Here is a 16,695-nt window from a genome sequence, read left to right on the forward strand (position 1 = left end):
AGCAAAAAAAAAGAAAAAAAAAAAAGAAAAAAGAAAGAAAAGAAAGAAAAGGAAAAGAAATTCAGATGACGCTTTATCCCCCTGGATGTTTATCCTACATTATTTGTAACACTGAAGAACAAGCCGAAATAGCCAATACTGCAGGAATGTTTAGATTAATTACGGTATATATCCACAAGATGGATTACTAAGCAGCCATTGTAAATATTTATGAAGAGTGTTTAATGTTTACAAAGAGCTTTTAATGACGTGGCAGAACGATAGTGAGAGGATGCCAAGTGGAGAAAGAAAGCTGTTATCAAATGGTACAAAGGATGCCAATCATGAAAAAAAAAAAAAGCATAAAAAAAAAGACAGCAAGGAAATACGCCGAAATGTCAGAGTGGTCTCTAGTTGGAGGAATCATGGGAGTTAAAAAAAGAACTTCTTTATACGTTCTAGATTTTTTAAATGATTCACTATGTACATGGATTACTTCTTTCGTCAAGGAAAAAAGTAAAAACTTTAAAAATGCTGTGTACGCGGTTTCCATTTTTATTTTCTCCGATGGAGGACTGCATTTCAGCAAATCTTGAGTTATGCTAACTACTTAGGCCGGTCACAACACACACACACGTACAGAGAGGTACACGGGCTGTGCCCGGCTGGCTGTAGCAAATGTACATCAAGTTACACAGGTTGGAATTGTTAGGCTGGTTGAAATACACCACTGAATGAGGGGACATGGTTGGGTCAGGCCACCTCTCCCGCCTGCCACTGTTGTTGGCGGAGGTCTGTGTGTTAGGCTGGTGAGTGGCATCCTGCCGGCAGTCCATCTGTCCGTCCGTCATTCCCCCGGTGGGTGGAGAGGGCCCAGGTCCACATCCGCTCTGGGTCCCTTCTCCTCTGCCCTCACCTCGGTGTTGGAGCCCCAGCTCTCTGCTACTTCCAAGCCCTGGGTGTGCTCCAGCCCAGGGCCCCACTGCCGCTCTGCTCCACACACCCGGGACAGATGGTGCAAGGGAAGGAAGGGCCATGGGCAAAAGGACACACTCCTGATGTGAGCTGTGCCCAGACACAGGAGGGGAGGAAGCAGGAGACGTGACCGTGACACCACACACCAGCTCAGTCGTTACACAGATGGGCCCTCTGCGTCTCCGAAGACACACGGGTTGGATGGGGCCCTGCAGGGCACAGCCCCCGGCAGAGGACAGATGGGGGACGGAGCCGTTTGGGGCAGCCTGACAGCAGAGCTAGGAGGGTGGATGAGGATGTGTCCGACATGGTGCTAGGTTGTTGAAAAGTCACGACCACACACACCTGGGGATCATGCCCTCGGCCAGCTCATTTGCACAGCGGGTTAGATACAGCTAGAGAGGAGTGGAGATACACTTTGTGTACAGCGAGGACCTTTCCTGGCGGTTGGATAAACAGTGAGACAGACTCCTGGGTTTGGCATGCTCTGGGGAGGGCCATGCGTCGGTGAGGGACTCCCTATTGCTACACTCTGTACAGGGCGGCTGGGCCCGCCCGCCGCACCCACGGCCCCTGACCGCTGTCACGAGCTTGCCTTCAATCCCTTCCGCCTCGGCGAGCTCTTGGACCCCAGTGAAATGGGGGCTATGAAGACAAGAGGGTGGGAGGGGGGGCCCCGGGGGCACCCCACGTGGGGGCTACATGATATTGCACTGGGTGGCCCCGCAGCAATCTTTGATGAGCGCCAGCCCCGTCTTGGCCACCGTGGGCTTGCTGGGTGGGGGCTCTGCTTTCTTCTCTGCTCGGGAGCCTGCAGCAAGGTAGGACATGGGAGGCAGAGGGGGGAAAGAGGAGAGAGGCGGAGGTGAGGTGAGGAGAACCCTGACCATGTGCAGCCCCAGTGCCATCCCAACCCAGGGCAAGCCTGGCTCCAACGTTATAGATCGGAGGAGAGCTGTCATGCATTTTTATAGGGTCCTGGTGACTGTGCCCATCTCCATGCAGGGCCACTGGCTTTTGGTCATTGGCTTCCTTCTACAGCTTTTAGCTCTTCTATTCTGTTCTCATTATTATATCTGCCAAGCCGAGCACAGGGTCTGGCCTTCAGAAAGTATTAGGTGACTGGATACATGAGAAATTTTGTTCTCAGGGCTCATGTCTTACAATTCTGGAAGATGCTCACACATTATCTCTTCAGACCCCCTTCCTTGTCATTCGCTATTCTCTCTCCTGATAGAATGCCTATTAGATGCAAGCTGGACTGTCTTATTCTAACCTTCATGTTTTATAACTTCTCTTTCATATTTCCCATCTCTGGGTCTCCTGGTGCTGCATTCTGGGTAATTTCCTCAGCTCTGTCTTCCAATCATATGAATCCTCCCTTCATCTGTGTGTCTGTGTCTAATCCATTTATGTTTTCACTTCCGTGGCAATAGTTTTTTTTTTAAGGAGGCAAATGGTTTGCTAATCTATTCTTTTGTCATAGCATCTTGCTCCTTCATTTTGGGTGTTATTTCTTATCTCTTTAATCATTTTTAAATATACTTATGGTCTTTTAATTTTTTTAAAGAATTTAAAATTTAAAAATTTTTTTCTTTTTATAGCTGCACCTGTGTCATATGGAAGTTCCCAGGGCTGGGGGCAAATCGTAGCTGCAGTAGCTAGCCCACAACACAGCCATAACAACGTCAGATCCGAGCTGCATCTCTGACTCGCACCACAACTCATGGCAACATCAGATCCTTAACACACTGATTAAGGCTGGGGATCAAACTCGCATCCTCATTGAAACTGTGTCAGGTTTTTAATCCACTGAGCCACAGTGGAAGCTCCTTGTCTCTTTTAGATAGTCTGTTATTTCTGGTTCATAAAAAGACAGACATTGTCTTTGTTGTATCTATTGATTCCTCTCATGGTGGTTCAATTCTCCACTGGTTTTTAATTTTTTACTGAGATGTATATATTGTTTTCTTAGGGCTGCACCTGTGGCATATAGAAGTTCCCAGGCTAGGGGTCGAATCAGAGCTGTAGCTGCTGGCCTACATCACAAACACAGCAACAAAGGATCCAAGCAAGACATGTCTGTGACCTACCTCATAGCTCATGGCAATGCTGGATCCTTAACCCACTGAGCAAGGCCAAGGATCATGGATACTAGTTGGATTCATTAACCACTGAGCCGTGACAGAAACTCCTGAGAGACCATGTTCATGGGGGTTATTTTATCTGCAGGCTGTGTGTTATGGGAGCTGAAGGGTCTCTTGCTGGGGTCCAAGAGATTTCACCAGTTTTAATTTTTCTACTTTTCAAAAATTTGAGATTCCAGCACCAGATGGGTGGTGTATATTTGAACCTCACACTGGGCCCTTTGCATGTGGTGCAGGCTGGGTGTTTTGATTTCTTGCCACAATTTTTTTTTTTTTTTTTTTTTTTTGCTATCCATAAACTTACACAGAAGGCAAGTTTCCTTGCTCCTTCTCCACAGTGTTCAATGGAGTTTTTCTAGGTGGCCTTTCATGGAAGAGAAAGTCCACTGAGGATGCTGGGTTTAGGCAGGGATGTGTGTCTGGTGATTTCAGGGACCCACAGGCGAGACCACAGCCCATCTCTTTCTTTATTCCTTTACTCTGTGCAACAGTGTTTTCACAGGATGTTAATGGCCAGTCAGGGGAAGCTGGGCTGTGGCAGCTTTTGGGTTCTGTCTTCCTAGCAAAATTTCCCAACCCTTTTCTTTTTTTTTTTTTTTTTGTTGTTGTTGTTATTGTTGTTGTTGTTGTTGCTATTTCTTGGGCCGCTCCCACTGCATATGGAGGTTCCCAGGCTAGGGGTTGAATCGGAGCTGTAGCCACCGGCCTACACCAGAGCCACAGCAACGTGGGATCCGAGCCGCGTCTGCAACCTACACCACAGCTCACGGCAATGCCGGATCGTTAACCCACTGAGCAAGGGCAGGGACCGAACCAGCAACCTCATGGTTCCTAGTCGGATTTGTTAACCACTGCGCCACAACGGGAACTCCAAACCAACCCTTTTCTTCTGATAACAGCTTGTGTCCCAGTGGGTACGGGAGTGGGTATGTGACAATCTAGCCAATCACAGTTTCCTCACCTCTTGGTGGCAGTGATGGGCCTAGGAGGTGGGAACATGACCCAAGAAAGGCCCATCAGTATCCTATATATTTAGATACCAGAAGAGAATCTCTTGCTGCTGCTGGGTTACGGCTCTGGCGTTCTGGCCCCAGGGAGAAGGCCTGTGTACTAGGAGAAAATGAAGCTAACGTGCAGAGGTGTCAAGATGATCAACAGAAGGAAAGCAAGGGTTCTAACAGTGTCTAGTCCCTGAAGCCCTAGTTCCTATGGCACTTTTCCCAGCAAACCCCCTTTTTCCGCCAGGGCCAGTTTGAACTGGCCATCCATCTCTTCTTATAACTCAAATTGGCCTCACTGGACCAATAAAGAGAAGGCAGTTCCTTAACAGCAAGGACCCACTTCATCATTTTAACAGGCTAATGGATACTGGAACCCTACAAATAGAGGGTCAAATTTGCAACATTTCTCAGACTTACTTCACCCAGAACCCTTTTGCTCTGAGTATCTTGTGAGGCTAAGAGTCTAAGAAGCAAACATCTGGCTCCATTCCTCCAGAGGTTCCAACGCCAATGGAGGACAGAGCTGGAGCCTCTGTCCCTACTTTCTTGCCTCAGTGGCCACCCCACTCCTTCTATGAAATGCACCAAACCCTAAGATTAGAGAGTGACAGCTGCTGCCAGAACTAGCTACAGTTTGCAGAACCCAGTGCAAAATGAAAATGCAGGGCCCTTTGAAAATTCTTAAGAAAATTCTTAATTCCAAGACAGCAACAGCAGAACATCAAAGCTGTTATTAATATTAGTATTAAGGCACATGCCCTTGAGGCTTGGGGTCCTAGTGGCCCTGACTGCTGCCATCCTGTGCTGAAGTCTGATCTTGAGAAAGTATTCTGTTGTGCCTCCTCGGGTCCCAGACTTGCATTTTGCAGGCCAGGGAATGAACCCTCACCACAGCAGTGACAATGCCAGATCCTTAACCTGCTGAGCCACCAGGGAACTCCCCAGGCTGCTTCTAAATTTCTTTTTTCTCTTGGGTGGGGGGAGGAGGAGGAATAACATATGCACTCACTGGCTGGAGATTTGGTTACTTTATCTAGAGGTTTTAACTTGATTCTCAGAAAATCGGCCATTTCCTTGTCTTCTTCTTGTTCCCTGTGTAGACAGACGAGGAAAGACAAGAGGAAGGTACAGTAAGCAGGGGTGGGGGCAGGAGCATCAAGGAACTGATGAAAGGAGGCGACAGTGTGGGGCCAAGGATCAGACTTCCTGGGTGGTGCATGTATGTTCATGTGTACTATGTGTGGATGGTGCATGTATGTTGCTGTCTGTTATATATGGGTGGTATGGGTGGTGCATGTATGTCATGTGTTTATGTATGGGTGGTGTGCCTTGTGTGTAAGCGGCACATGCATATTGTGTGTTATGTGTGGGGTGGTGTGCATATGTCGGCATGTATTATGTGTGGGTGGCCCATGAGTGTTGTGTACTATTTGTGGGTGGTGCGCGTAGGTTATATGTGTATGGGTGTGTGTGTGTGTTGAGTTGGATACATCCACTCAGAAGCAGAGACACATATCCATGAAGGAGTAAATGCCCACCCTGGCGCCTGTGAGACCCCAGGGCAGAGGCTGTTACAGCAGCCAGCCTCCTTGCTGGAGGTTTAGTGAGCTGGACAACCCCTCTCCTGATCCTGTACCTTTAAGTTACCCTAGACAAGGTACATGGAAAGTCTCCGAGGGCAAGTCACCTCAGCTTTTCTAAGGGTCACCTAGAGCAAAGGCAATTGGCCAGGGCTGGCTGAGCTGGACAAGGTGTAACCTGTGGGGTCTCAGAGAACTCAGCACAGAGAATGAAGAGGAAGTTGCCCTCGGGTTTGGAAGAGACCCTCTGAGCTCCCCCCTTGCGCAGGGCTCCAAAGCCTTTGCTCCAGCACGAAAATATTCAAGAATCGACAGTCACATCGTTCCTGTGCCCCAGCGCCCTCGGGCACCTTCAGATGCCCCACAGCTCCAGAGCCCATGGTTGTCCAGATCAAGGTGGCAGGTGCATCTGTAAACAGGAGACCCTGAAGGCTAGGAAGGAGCACTGGAGCCACTCAGGAGAGGGGAAGGGAAAGAACAAAGTCAGGAAGGGAGGAGAGCAGGCAAGGAAGCAGGTCGGTACAGGGGGCAGAGTTTCTATAGCAACCAATGGAAGGTTCTGGAAACGGTGCCTTGATGACCTGGGAGAATGCTCAACGAAAGGCATGTGTGGGAAGCTTTGCCATGTGATATGCGGTATAATCCCTCCCCAATTAACCCCTTGAATGACATTCACTTAAGAACCATAGGCCTTTGCAAAACTTTTTGGAGCTGGATTTGAGTTTCTCTTGAATGTGACGTAGGTCCTTAGGCCAAAAGGCCAGGATTCACTGGGGTCCAGTGTTTGCGGAGCATGTGCCTCGGCCATGACTGTGCAAAGTTGGAGTCCCAGGAGCAGACTATGGGTTTTGGAAGGAAGCTGAGGCATGTTCTAACAGCCCCATGCTCGGGGCCCATGGGGCCCATTTACCTTAACCGCTCGACCTCTGCATCATCCACCAGGAAATCTCTCTTCTGTACCAGTTTGTGGATCTTCTGGATTAGCTCGTCCTCTCTCTGCTTCTGCAACTTGGTTTTGTCTTTTTCTGGGAAGAAGAAAAACATCAGCAAAGACCGTGTGAGTGTAACTTGAAAGCACTTGAGGCTGACAGGCCAGGGACTATCATTTAACTTGCTGGGTGAACTTGGAGACGCAACTTGACTTCTTCAAGCTTCCATCTCCTCCTCCGTAAAAGACACACAGCAAAGGCCTGGATGCAGGTATGTTGGTAAATGACTTTGCAAAGAGCTGGCCCAGGGTGGGCACTGGAAGGGGGGCTGCAGCAAGGGGGTCATGCAGAAGGCAGAGAGAAGGAGGGCCCCGGCTGGGTGCAGAAGGGATTGCTCTATGGCGAGGCTCAAGTGATCTGTCCGAAGAAAAACATCCACACTTTTCCATCCTGTCCTAAATAGCAAGGGCTAGAGGACCACGGAGGAAATCAAAGAATGAGAGGTAGACATGAGGATTGAGAAAATTAGGAGGGAGGGGCCGTAAACCTACAATGCGGAGTTCCCATTGTGGCTCAGCAGGTTAAGAACCCAACACAGAGTCCGTGAGGATGCGGGTTCGATCCCTGGCCTCGCTCGGTGGGTTAAGGATCTGGCGTTGCCAAGAGCTGCAGTGTAGGTCACAGATGTGGCTTGATCTGGTGTTGCCGTGGCTGTGGCGTAAACTACAACTCCCACTGGACCCCTAGCCTGGGAACTTCCATATGCTGCAGGTGCAGCCCTAAAAAGACAAACAAAACAACAACAACAAAAACTGCAGTGGACTCTCTCTGCTCAGGACCCTTCAAAAGATAAAAAAACATGGGGCGGCTTGTCCATTTGCCTGCTTGGACTGGCACTGACAATTTTCTCTAGATGTGGAGGCAGAAGCAGAGGCAAGGAGATTATCATATTTTGATTAGAAAGAAAATAGGGAGTTTCCGTTGTGGCTCAGTGGTAATGAGCCAGACTTGTATCATAAGGATGCAGATTTAAGCCTTGGCCACACTCAGTGGATGAAAGGATCTGGTGTTGCCGTGAGCTGTGGCGCAGTTCGCAGATGTGGCTTGGATCCCGAGTTGCTGTGGCTGTGGTGTAGGCTGGCAGCTGTAGCTCTGATTTGACCCTTAGCCTGCGAACGTCCATATGCCACAGGTGCGGCCCTAAAAAACAAAACATAAAAAAATAATTGAAAGAAAACAGATGTCTCCCGCTAATCAGAAGGGAAGGAAGGATTGCTAGGTGCCCCCCCCCCATCACCGCCACCGCCCCAACTCCTGGTCATTCCTGTGTTGATGATGGTGACATCATTCTGAAAGGGATACAGTAGGATAGTTACATAGTTTAGAAATCTCACTGGGGGATTAAAGACAGAAAGGGAATTTTAAGGGCGTTTGAGAGACTATCATAAGCTAATGATCACTATAGAAAAGAATTCAGTAACCTAGCAACAGTCTACTTTTTTTTTTTTGCTTTTCTAGGGCCGCATGTGCTGCATGTGGAGGTTCCCAGGCTAGGGGTCTAATCAGAGCTGTAGCTGCCGGCCTACGCCAGAGCCACAGCAATGCCAGATCCGAGCCGCGTCTGCAACCTACACCACAGCTCATAGCAATGCTGGATCCTTAACCCACTGAGTGAGGCCAGGGATTGAACCCGCAACTTCATGGTTCCTAGTCAGATTTGTTTCCGCTGAGCCACGATTGGAACTCCAGAGTCTGAGCTTTTAACCGCCATACTCTACCTGTTCCCAAAGAGGATAAGAGTCATCACTGCTAACAGTTACAGAGCAGCTATCAAGTTAAACATGGCAGCCCGTATTGTTTCATTTATCACAGCAAGACTGCTACCCAATGACTTAGGTACCATTACTCTCTCTACCCAGTTTCCAGAAATTGAGTCCCAGAGAGATAACCTGACTTGCCCAAGGTCAAGGATGTAGCCAGAGTTAGGATTTAACCTGAGTCTGCCTGACGCAGAGTTGTGTTTGAAGCAAAGTTACAAGAATGAGGCAGGGTGAGGGTCTTCCAGACAAGGCAGGCGGGGGGCCGGGGGTGCATGGCTGAGCATTTGCTCCCCAGAGGTGGGGTCCCCCCGTGGTTACCTGGGATGGCGACCAAATTCTGCAGCTCCTGCTTCAAGTCCATGATATCGTTGCAGAGCTGGATGTCATCCATCCTGAGGAAAGAGGCCAGGACGGCAGGTTACTTCGACAGAACATTCTATGCACCACCCCAGTTTCAACAAAGCGGGTCTGCGGGAGGGGTCTGTCTTCTGTAGAGCCACACATGCTCTTTATAGAAGTCTTCCTCCAAATACAAAAACCCCAAAGGTGCCCGTTATCCCAAGATGCAGAAATGATCAATCACAATTGTTCACACCTCCACTGAGTTCCTTCCAACCTTCAGACGCCTGGCTTTTGTTGGCTTATGTGAGTGGGCTCATGTTGTGGGTTCCTTGTTTTCCTTTTTCAGCTATGTGAAAAGCTTTTACATATTACAGAAATTAAAAAAAAAAAAAAAAAAGGAGTCCCCATCGTGGCGCAGTGGAAACAAATCCGACTAGGAACCATGAGGTTGCAGGTTCGATCCCTGGCTTTGCTCAGTGGGTTCAGGATCCGGCGTTGCCATGAGCTGTGGTGTAGGTGGCAGATGAAGCTCGGATCTGGCATTGCTGTGGCTGTGGTATAGGCCAGCAGCTACAGCTCTGATTCAACCCCTAGTCCAGGAATCTTCTATAGGCTGCAGGTGTGGCCCTAAAAAGACCAAAAAAAAAAAAAAAAGTTATCTGATCACTGTAAAAATTTTGGAAAATACAAGCAAGTACGAAGAAGGAACCTAAGATGATACATAATCTTGACCCACAGGCACCCAGGGGCCACTGTTTCACTCTGAGTGTCTCAGGGTATTTCAGGCCAGGCTTTTTCCTGCACTGTAAGCCAGGTGTGGCGGGCTTGTTCCTGGTGGGGGGGGGGGCGCTTAGCCTTCCCCCATGATTGTGAGTCCTCCCAAGCATATCCACAGCCACCACACATCAACAACCAAGGTGAAGTTCTTGCAATGCTGTCATCGGGAGGCAAGCACCAGAACGCCACCAAGATCCTTTTTCAACAGCCCCGCTGTCTTCCTCGGCTTTCTCTCCCGCTGCTAGTTTTCCATATCTTCTCCTGCTCTCTCTCCCTGTTCCATGCAGCTCACAAAGGTGGGTCCTCAAATCCCAAGCACTTCATCTCCGGTCTTCAGCTTCAGATCCCCAGCTGGCAAAACTGGGTGGTTCCCTGAACACCCCCAGGAAAGGTGCTGGCTCCCCGACCCCGACCCCGACCCCAGCCATCTATCAGGGCATTTGCCTAAATAAAAATCAGGTCTTTTTTCCTGGAAGATGGAGAGATGGGTCCCACCACTCAGGGAACAAAAGTCAGTGTTTATTAAGCATTTGCTTTCCACCCATAAACACCTAAATCCTCATGGAGAGGTGATATTCTTATTTTATTTTAGTCTTTTTAGGGCCACACCCTTGGCACATGGAGGTTCCCAGGCTAAGGGTCCAATCAGAGCTGGAGCTGCTGGCCTACACCATGGCTACAGCAATGCCAGATCCAAAGTTGAGTCTGTGACCTATACCACTGCTCACAGCAATGCCGGATCCTTAACCCATTGATCAAGGCCAGGGATGGAACCCATGTCCTCATGGACACTAGTCAGATTCATTTCCGCTGTGCCACAATGGGAACTCCTGAGAAGCGCTGTTTTTAATCCCCATTTTACAGCTGGGAAAATGGGAGTTAAGTGATGTGGCCACAGTTCTGCACTGGTAAGTGGCTGTGGGGAGTCAGCCCAGGCTCAGGTTCTTGACACTTTGCCAAGGTAGCTCCTCTCCACGTGGCTGTGTGAGTTGCAGCCAACATGATGGCTGCTGAGCGAAGTGACCTTCCATCTCCCTGTTGCTCCCAGCGCCCTGATCTGTTCAGGACACAATGTCTCCAGCCCCTGATGGAGAGACAGGCTGGGACCTGAGACCCTTTACTGCAGTGCTTGCCCTGGAACAAATGTCTTTGGGACCCGTGGAATTCAAAGAAACTAGAAGGGACTAAAAATAACTGCACGCATGTGTAGTTGAGACAATTATGAACAATAAGACACAAAAAGGCCACAAACTAACTGCCACTCTGGAGGTGCCAGGAATAAAAGCAGGTCACTGTGCACGCCCCCTGCACCCAGCACCACCACCACCTCCCACTGAAGGAACCAGCCCACCCTCCTTGGGGTGTAAGCAAGGGCACCTGTTTTTCACTTTCCTTTCCTCCTACTGTAGAAGTCCTAGTACAACCCTGTCTTCTTCCCAATTCCCACTGACTCAAGAGTCCAAGGAGCCAGGTCAGCCACCATGGAAGTTGGTTGTCTTCATCTGTTCAGGCAGCGCTAACAAAAATACCATAGACTGGGTGGCTTAAATGACACACATTGAGTCTCACAATTCTGAAAGACGGGAAGTCCAAGGTCAAGGTGTCAGCTGATTCCACTGCTGGTGAGGACTCTTCCTGATTTGCAGGCGGCTTTCTTACTACAGCCTCACATGTTGGAGAAAAAGATCTTCGCTCTGGGGTTCCCTGGATGAGGGCACTAACCCCATTCGGGAAGGCTCCACCCTCATGACCCTGATCACCTCCCAAAGGTGTCGCCTCTGAAGACCATCACATTGGAGATCAAGGCTTCCATAAAGGAATTTGGGGGAGACACATGCAGTCCATGGCATCAGTCATGACAGCCCCCATTGCCTTCGCCAGACATCCAATTTCCAGGCTCCCTTGCAGCTAGGGGTCAATAGAAGACCCATGGCAGGGCAATGGGCTGTAAGAGGAAGTTGGCTTGGGGAGGGGGGTGGAGGTCGTGGCTTCCAGGAAAGATGATCTGGGTCTTGGGTTTCATTCCCTCACACTCCTGAAGCCGCTACAGCCTCTGTGCTGAGGATGGCAGAGGAGAAGCAAGGAAAGAGTCTTGATGACATCCTTGAGCTGATACCTAATGAACGGAAGACACTTTTTTTTTTAAGGGCTGCACACACGGAATATGGAAGTTCCCGGGCTAGGGGTGGAACTGGAGCTGCAGCTGCCAGTCTACACCACAGCCACAGCCATGCCAGACCTGAGCCGTATCTGCAACCTACACCACAGCTCATGGCAATGCCGGATCCATGACCGACTGAGCAAGGCTAGGGATCAAACCCAAGTCCTCATGGATACTAGTCGGGTTTGTTATCACTGAGCCATGATGGGAACTCTTGAAGACAATATTCATCAAGTATCTGGTTCTTTCTTGCAGCTGAAGATCCCTTTACTGATACATATAATGGATACATGCATTTTTAATAAAAGTATGATCAAAATCAACATACACTTGCCCTGCTCATTGTGACTGTTACATGATGATGCTGGTCCAGTGCCATTAAATAATATTATTCAAGGAGCCATTACAGAGTTTATGCAAAGCACTTTTAAAGCTGGCCTGGAACTGCAAATAAGCCCCATTAGCCCAGTTCTCTGCACGAAGAGCTGAACCCTGGAAATCAAACTCTGTTGTCGCTGGCAACATTCTCGAGAGAGATGTCATGTCATGGCTGATGCAGGACGGAAAAGAAAGTCAGCCCGTGTCATTATGCATCTCAGCCTTTCATGCGAGGATGATGGAGAAAATTGGCCATTTTTCCAGCTTTGGGCAGGGAGCAGAGAATCAGCTCTGCCAGAATAATGGTGCTGCTGATTTAGATTTCCTTGGAAATGGCACGGTCTGCAGCCTAATGGAAACCCAGCAGAGACCAAGATGTGAAGGCAGAAGCAGACCGACAGAGGAATGGGCTGACTTTTTAGGATGATATTTATTTTTTTAGTCTCTCTAAAGCCACAGCATGTGGAGGTTCCCAGGCTAGGGGTCCAATCAGAACTGTAGCTGCCAGCCTATGCCACAGCCACAGCCACTTGGTATCCGAGCCGCATCTGTGACCTACACAACATCTCATGGCAACACTGGATCCTTAACCGATGGAGTGAGGCCAGGGATTGGACCTGTGTCCTCATGGATACCAGCTGGGTTCGTTAACTGCTGAGCCACGATGGAAACTCCTATTGGGCTCATTCTTCTGTAAGCTATGGATGCAGTGGACTTCTTGGGATGGGTAAGAAGAAATAATATCTGGTCTTAGGGATGGAGCACTGGTCTGGGATGTGGAGCCTGGATCTGAGCCCCACCATAAACCTCCAATATGACAAAAGGGAAAGCTCTGTTTTTCTATACACTCTGCACTTCTGACATGTGTGGGTTTTCTCACACCAAGCAATTCTCTAATTCTTGGTGGACACCAACTGGGTGTTCTACCATTGAACTCAATTCTTTTTTTTTTTTTTTTTTGCTTCTTAGGGCCACACCCCTGAGGCATATAGAGGTTCCCAGGCTAGGGGTCAAATCAGAGCTGTAGCTGCTGGCCAACACCACAGCCACAGCAACAGATCCAAGCTGCGCCTGCAACCTACACCACAGCTCATGGCAATGCCAGATCTTTAACTTATTGAGTGAGGCCAGGGATCGAACCTGCCTGGCCTCATGGATACTAGTTGGATTTTTAACCAGCTGAGCCACAACGGGAACTCCTCCTCCCTCTTCTTTTTCTTTTTTATGGCCATACCTGTGGCACATGGAAGTCCCCAGGCCAGGGGTCAAATCAGAGCTGCAGCTGCCGGCCTACACCACAGCCACAGCAACACTTATCCAAGCCGCTTCTGTGACCTACACTGCAGCTTGTAGCAACACCAGATGCTTAACCCACTGAGCTAGGCCAGGGATTGAACCCACATCCTTACAGAGACTACATAGGGTTCTTTTTTTTTTTTTGTCTATTGTCTTTTTTTAGGGTCACACCCGTGGCTTATGGAGGTTCCCAGGCTAGGGGTCTAATTGGAGCTGTTGCTGCTGGCCTGTGCCAGATCCGAGTCGAGTCTGCAACCTACACCACAGCTCATGGCAACGCCGGATCCTCAACCCACTGAGCGAGGCCAGGGATCGAACCCACAACCTCATGGTTCCCAGTCAGATTTGTTTCCGCTGTGCCAAGACAGAATTCCACTGGGTTCTGAACCCACTGAGCTACACTGGGAACTCCTGGGTCACGGTGCTTTTACTGCTGAAAAGGAATCATGCCTTTGTCTTGAGGTTGTGAAAGAATGAAATGAGCTTACAGGTGTAGACCAGGCTTAGCACATGTTAATGGGCGCAAAGGAAGGGCTACTTCCGTCCACCCCTCTGCCCTGGGGAGGGAGACGACCAGCTAGGCTGCCACCTGGCAGACACTCCGGAAAATTCTTAGCCCCCATTCCTGCGTCAAAGAATGAGTCTCACTTTCTGTGCTATTTCCATTTCCTCCAAACTAATGGCTCTGCGATCATCCATCTGCACCTTGATTTAGCATTCTCAGATTAATGAGCTTAAATGCTGTCCCTCGGGAGGAATAAGTGTTGAGACATTTCCAGGGAGGCCCTAGGGCTCAGTCATCTCTCAGCATCATGCTGGGGACCGAGGGACCAGAGAGGCACCTGCCACACAGGCTCAGATGACACATCGCTGAAGGCCTGTGTCCTCCCTGTGACACATTCATGGTCTGCGTGTGAACTGGCTTCTCCCTTGAATGTAATCAGAACCTCATTCTGGGAGGTGACACTGTTCCTAAAAGCACGTCACCTCTCTCCCCCAGGGATTTTCGAGCCAGTCTCTGTTTTGACTCAGAAAAATGACTAACACTGAAAAACTCATCAAGCTGAACTTTTGTGCCCTTTTCGGTGTGTATGCTACATGTCAATTACAAGCTTCCCTGAAAAAATTACCAATATGGTTTACTTTTGTTCTAGACCTAAAAGGGTACTTTCGGTCTTTTTTTTTTTTTTTTTTTTTTTTTAAGAGTATAGTTGATTTAGAGTTCCTGTCGTGGCGCAGCAGAAACGAATCTGACTAGGAACTATGAGGTTGCGGGTTCGATCCCTGGCCTTGCTCAGTGGGTTAAGGATCCAGCGTTGCCGTAAGCTATGGTATAGGTCACAGATGCAGCTCGGATCTGGCATTTCTGTGGCTGTGGTGTAGGCCGGCAACAACAGCTCCGATTGGATCTCTAACCTGGGAACCTCCATATGCTGTGGGTGCGATTCCTCAAAAGACAAAAAGACAAAACAAAACAAAAAACAAACAAACAAAAGAGTATAGTTGATTTGATAAGCAGTGAGGTTCCCTACTGAGGTCCAGGGAACTATATCCAATCTCCTGAGACAGAACATGATGGAAGCTAGTCCTTCAGGTCTTTTAAACATTATACACATATATAAATACAGCCTCCCCGCAAAAATGCCAAACAACACAGATGTATAACCACAGCTGGCATTTATTAATGTTTCCATACTCTGGGCGGCAGATTCTAGGCTAAGGATTTTATACAAATCATCTCAGCGCTCACCGCAACCCTAGGAGGTGAGCAGTATTATCATCATCATTGGATAATGTTAGGATCTAGTTCAAGGTCAGGGAGGAAGTAACAGGCACTTGAATGCAGGCGGTCTAACCTCTCGGGTGGGAATATGAAAGTCCCATCCCCTCTGGTGGCTGGAGTTGAGGGAGGGCAAAGAAAGGCCAGGTTCATCTGGGGGAAGGCTGCTCAGTGTACCTGCCACTTACGGGATGGGTGTAGCCTGGATGGTCACAGAGGAGGGTCCCAGGCGTGCAGGCCGAGGGGGCAGCTCAAACACTGACTGGAGAAAGGCGTGTGGTACCTGTGTTATGTGACAGACAGTGAAAGGGCACCCACATAGGACACACTGGTGACCTTTGGTTCTGGGGGATGAAGGACTTGACACAGGGGCTACTTTAGGTTCCAGAGTGAGAGCATGGCATGCTACCTGCCTAGGAAAGCCAGTGTGGCAGACCCGGGGAGCAATATGCACACCCCAAGGAGAAAGAACATCCCCACTCTGAACTCTGCTTAACACACTCGAGAGACCTCCTGAAAGATGTGTTTGCTCATGAATCTTCAGCAGGATTGACAAACTGTGGCTCACAGGCTAAATAGGCTCAATCTAGCTCCCTGCCTGCTTTGGTGAAATCCACGCAGTAAGAATGTGAGTTTTTTCTTTTTTGTTTTTTGTCTTTTTAGAGCCACACCCGAGGCACATGGAGGTTCCCAGGCTAGGGGTCCAATCAGAGCTATAGCTGCTGGCCTATGCCACAGCCACTGCAATGCAGGATCCAAGCCGCATCTGTGACCTACACCACAGCTCACAGCAACAGTGGATCCTTAACCCACTGAGCGAGGCCAGGGATCAAACCCGCGTCCTCATGGATCCTAGTCGGGTTCGTTAACCAGTGAGCCATGATGGGAACTCCTAAGAATGGTTTTTACATTTTTTTTCTTTTTATAGCCACACCTGTGGCAGATGGAGGTTCCCAGGCTAGGGATCAAATCAGAGCTGCAGTTGCCAGCCTACACTGCAGACATAGCAACAGCAAATCTGAGCTGCATCTGTGACTTACACTGCAGCATGGTGGCAACACCAGATCCTTAACCCACTGAGCAAGACCAGGGATTGAACCTGCATCCTCATGGACACTATGTTGGGCTCTTAACCCACTGAGCCACAAAAACAACTCCAATGGTTTTTGCATTTTTAAATGGTTGGAAAAAATCGAAAGAAAATTATTGCTGGACACATGAAAATTATACAAAATTCAAACTTCAGACTCATATAAATACGGTCTTAGTGGAACACAGCTGTATCCATAATTTACCTACTGACTGTGCCTGCTTTCACCCTACAATGGCCAAGTTGAATAATAACTATGGCAGAGATCACAGGGCCCAAAGTCTAAACTGTTAACTAGGTGGCCCTTAACAGAAAAATGTTGTCCTCATTTTTTTTTTTTTGCTTTTTAGGGCCACATCCTCAGCATATGGAGGTTCCCAGGCTAGGGGTTGGATCGGAGCTACAGCTGCCGGCCTACACCACAGCCACAGCAATGCCAG

The 16,695-nt window shown here is 48.9% G+C and overlaps 1 protein-coding gene across 2 annotated transcripts in view; it reads right to left on the minus strand.

Annotated features, from left to right (window-relative positions):
* Window positions 1–511: 511 nt before the first annotated feature.
* BMERB1 (bMERB domain containing 1) overlaps window positions 512–16,695 on the minus strand; it is a 138,882-nt gene continuing 122,698 nt past the window's right edge. Inside the window, exons 3-6 of one of the 2 annotated variants that reach the window (XM_047779149.1) lie at window positions 8,750–8,823; window positions 6,593–6,707; window positions 5,112–5,194; window positions 1,603–1,765 (exon numbers count right to left, since the gene is read on the minus strand). In XM_047779149.1, coding sequence (XP_047635105.1) covers window positions 1,653–1,765; window positions 5,112–5,194; window positions 6,593–6,707; window positions 8,750–8,823 — 385 coding nt within the window. In that variant the 3' untranslated portion in view covers window positions 1,603–1,652. Of the gene's footprint in view, window positions 1,766–5,111; window positions 5,195–6,592; window positions 6,708–8,749; window positions 8,824–16,695 lie in introns of both variants that reach the window. The other variant, XM_047779151.1, reaches the window with a different exon arrangement.

Source organism: Phacochoerus africanus, chromosome 5, assembly GCF_016906955.1.
Source record: "Phacochoerus africanus isolate WHEZ1 chromosome 5, ROS_Pafr_v1, whole genome shotgun sequence".
Lineage (NCBI taxonomy): Eukaryota > Metazoa > Chordata > Mammalia > Artiodactyla > Suidae > Phacochoerus > Phacochoerus africanus.